This window comes from Notolabrus celidotus, unplaced genomic scaffold (assembly GCF_009762535.1).
Source record: "Notolabrus celidotus isolate fNotCel1 unplaced genomic scaffold, fNotCel1.pri scaffold_89B_arrow_ctg1, whole genome shotgun sequence".
NCBI classification, from domain to species: domain Eukaryota; kingdom Metazoa; phylum Chordata; class Actinopteri; order Labriformes; family Labridae; genus Notolabrus; species Notolabrus celidotus.
This window is the reverse complement of record NW_023260448.1, coordinates 48,623-51,122: the sequence shown is the minus strand read 5'-3', so window position 1 is coordinate 51,122 and position 2,500 is coordinate 48,623. Positions and strand designations below refer to the sequence as shown.

Below are 2,500 nucleotides of genomic sequence, written 5' to 3'. Positions count from 1 at the left end.
ACACTAAGCTTAATCCTGGATCCAAGTCCAATCTTTAGACCTGACCGAGTCCTTCAGATACACCAAGCTTAATCCTGGATCCTAGTCCAACCTTTAGACCTGACCTAGTCCTTCAGATACACCAAGCTTAATCCTGGATCCAAGTCCAATCTTTAGACCTGACCTAGTCCTTCATATACACCAAGCTTAATCCTGCACTTAAAATTGACTTTCACATTGTTAAACCTGACTTAGTCCCAAATTAAACCTGACTTAGTCCCAAATTAAACCTGACTTAGTCCCAAGTTAAACCTGACTTAGTCCCAAGTTAAACCTGACTTAGTCCCAAGTTAAACCTGACTTAGTCCCAAGTTAAACCTGACTTAGTCCCAAGTTAAACCTGACTTAGTCCCAAATTAAACCTGACTTAGTCCCAAGTTAAACCTGACTTAGTCCCAAGTTAAACCTGACTTAGTCCCAAGTTAAACCTGACTTAGTCCCAAGTTAAACCTGACTTAGTCCCAAATTAAACCTGACTTACCCGTTCTTTTAAACCAGACTTAGTCCTGCATTTCAATTTTTTATAATTCAAAGTGGATCCTGACTTGGACTTGGATTAATCCCGGTTCTTCTTCTCTTCCAGGTAAAAACCACGTCTGTAAGTTTATTGGCTGCGGGAGAAACGACAAATTCAACTACGTGGTCATGCAGCTTCAGGTGAGTCCGAGAGAGGACGTCTGCAGAGGCTTTTATTTTGAAGGGCACAGACAGAGAGACCCTGTGTTTATGTAGAAGTCGTCATAGCGATGGCGGCGTGTTTTGATGATGTATTAATTCGTGTTGGCGTCTCTGCAGGGTCGAAACCTGGCCGACCTGAGGAGGAGTCAGCCCAGAGGAACCTTCACCATGAGCACCACCCTGCGGCTCGGGAAGCAGATCCTGGAGTCCATCGAGGCCATCCACTCAGTGGGCTTCCTGCACCGCGACATCAAACCGGTACGACTCCGCCCCCCCAACCCTCAGCGGGGATTTATGTCTTTAAAGGTCCTCTGAGGTTTTCTACTTTCAAGGGTTTCTGAAAGCAGAGAGAGAGTTCCCCAAATGACCTCCAGGGGGACTCATGGTCGCTGTGATGTATCTGTCCAGCAGGGGGCGCTGTGATGTAACAGTCCAGCAGAGGGCGCTGTGATGTAACAGTCCAGCAGAGGGAGCTGTGATGTAACAGTCCAGCAGAGGGCGCTGTGATGTAACAGTCCAGCAGAGGGCGCTGTGATGTAACAGTCCAGCAGAGGGCGCTGTGATGTAACAGTCCAGCAGGGGGCGCTGTGATGTAACAGTCCAGCAGAGGGAGCTGTGATGTAACAGTCCAGCAGGGGGCGCTGTGATGTAACAGTCCAGCAGAGGGAGCTGTGATGTAACAGTCCAGCAGGGGGCGCTGTGATGTAACAGTCCAGCAGGGGGCGCTGTGATGTAACAGTCCAGCAGAGGGAGCTGTGATGTAACAGTCCAGCAGAGGGAGCTGTGATGTAACAGTCCAGCAGGGGGCGCTGTGATGTATCTGTCCAGCAGAGGGCGCTGTGATGTACCAGTCCAGCAGGGGGCGCTGTGACTCCATCAGTACCTGGTGAAGGTGTAACCGTGTCTCTCTGGTTCTCCTTCTTGCAGTCAAACTTTGCGATGGGCCGGCTTCCCTCCACCTACAGGAAGTGCTACATGCTGGACTTCGGTCTGGCGCGTCAGTACACCAACACCACGGGAGAAGTCCGACCGGTAAGAAACTTTATCGACAACATTCAGGTGGACACCACAGACGTGTGTGACGAGAAACCAGACAAACAGCATTATAGTATTATTTGTTATTTTTTGGCAGGGTTGGCCTTCCATACAACCCTCTGATATCTGTTGGAGTTCCTTTAACCTGTGTATGAAATGTTATGTGACACTAAAAAAGAACATTTTCACATCAGTTTAGTGTGTTTACAGTGTTTACAGTGTTATTATTTCTGGCAGGGTCGGCCTTCCATACAAACCCTCATATCTCTGTTCCTTGAAGCTGCTTCATGAAACCTCAGAGTTACACCGAGCTTAAAAATTAACATGTCAGACAGACGGGGTGTGTTTGCTGCAATGCAGCACGAGTTCAGTGGATCACTCCCCGTCTGTGTGTGTGTGTGTGTGTGTGTGGTGTGTGTGTGTGTGTGTGTGTGTGTGTGTGTGTGTGTCAGTGATTGGGGGATCAATAGGTCTGATCAGACATTATTGGTGTTGATGATGTTAGAGGTTTCGGGACGCTGACGCTGCCTGAGGGGACTCTCTCAGTTTGAAGTCTAAAATAAATCCAGCTGTTCTGATTGGTCGACAGGAATCATCAGGTCTGCTGGTCTTTGTAGTTTCTCTCTCTCTCTCTCTCTCTCTCTCTCTCTCTCTCTCTCTCTCTCTCTCTCTCTCTCTCTCTCTCTCTCTCTCTCTCTCTCTCTCTCTCTCTCTCTCTCCCTCTCTCTCTCTCTCTCCCTCTCCCTCT

The 2,500-nt window shown here is 48.6% G+C and overlaps 1 protein-coding gene across 1 annotated transcript in view; it reads left to right on the top strand.

Annotated features, from left to right (window-relative positions):
- ttbk1a (tau tubulin kinase 1a) overlaps positions 1–2,500 on the top strand; it is a 55,754-nt gene that overhangs the window by 12,245 nt on the left and 41,009 nt on the right. The window contains exons 4-6 of the mRNA XM_034679461.1: positions 623–696; positions 835–975; positions 1,645–1,749. Of these exons, the coding sequence (XP_034535352.1) occupies positions 623–696; positions 835–975; positions 1,645–1,749 (320 nt within the window). The remainder of the gene's footprint in view (positions 1–622; positions 697–834; positions 976–1,644; positions 1,750–2,500) is intronic.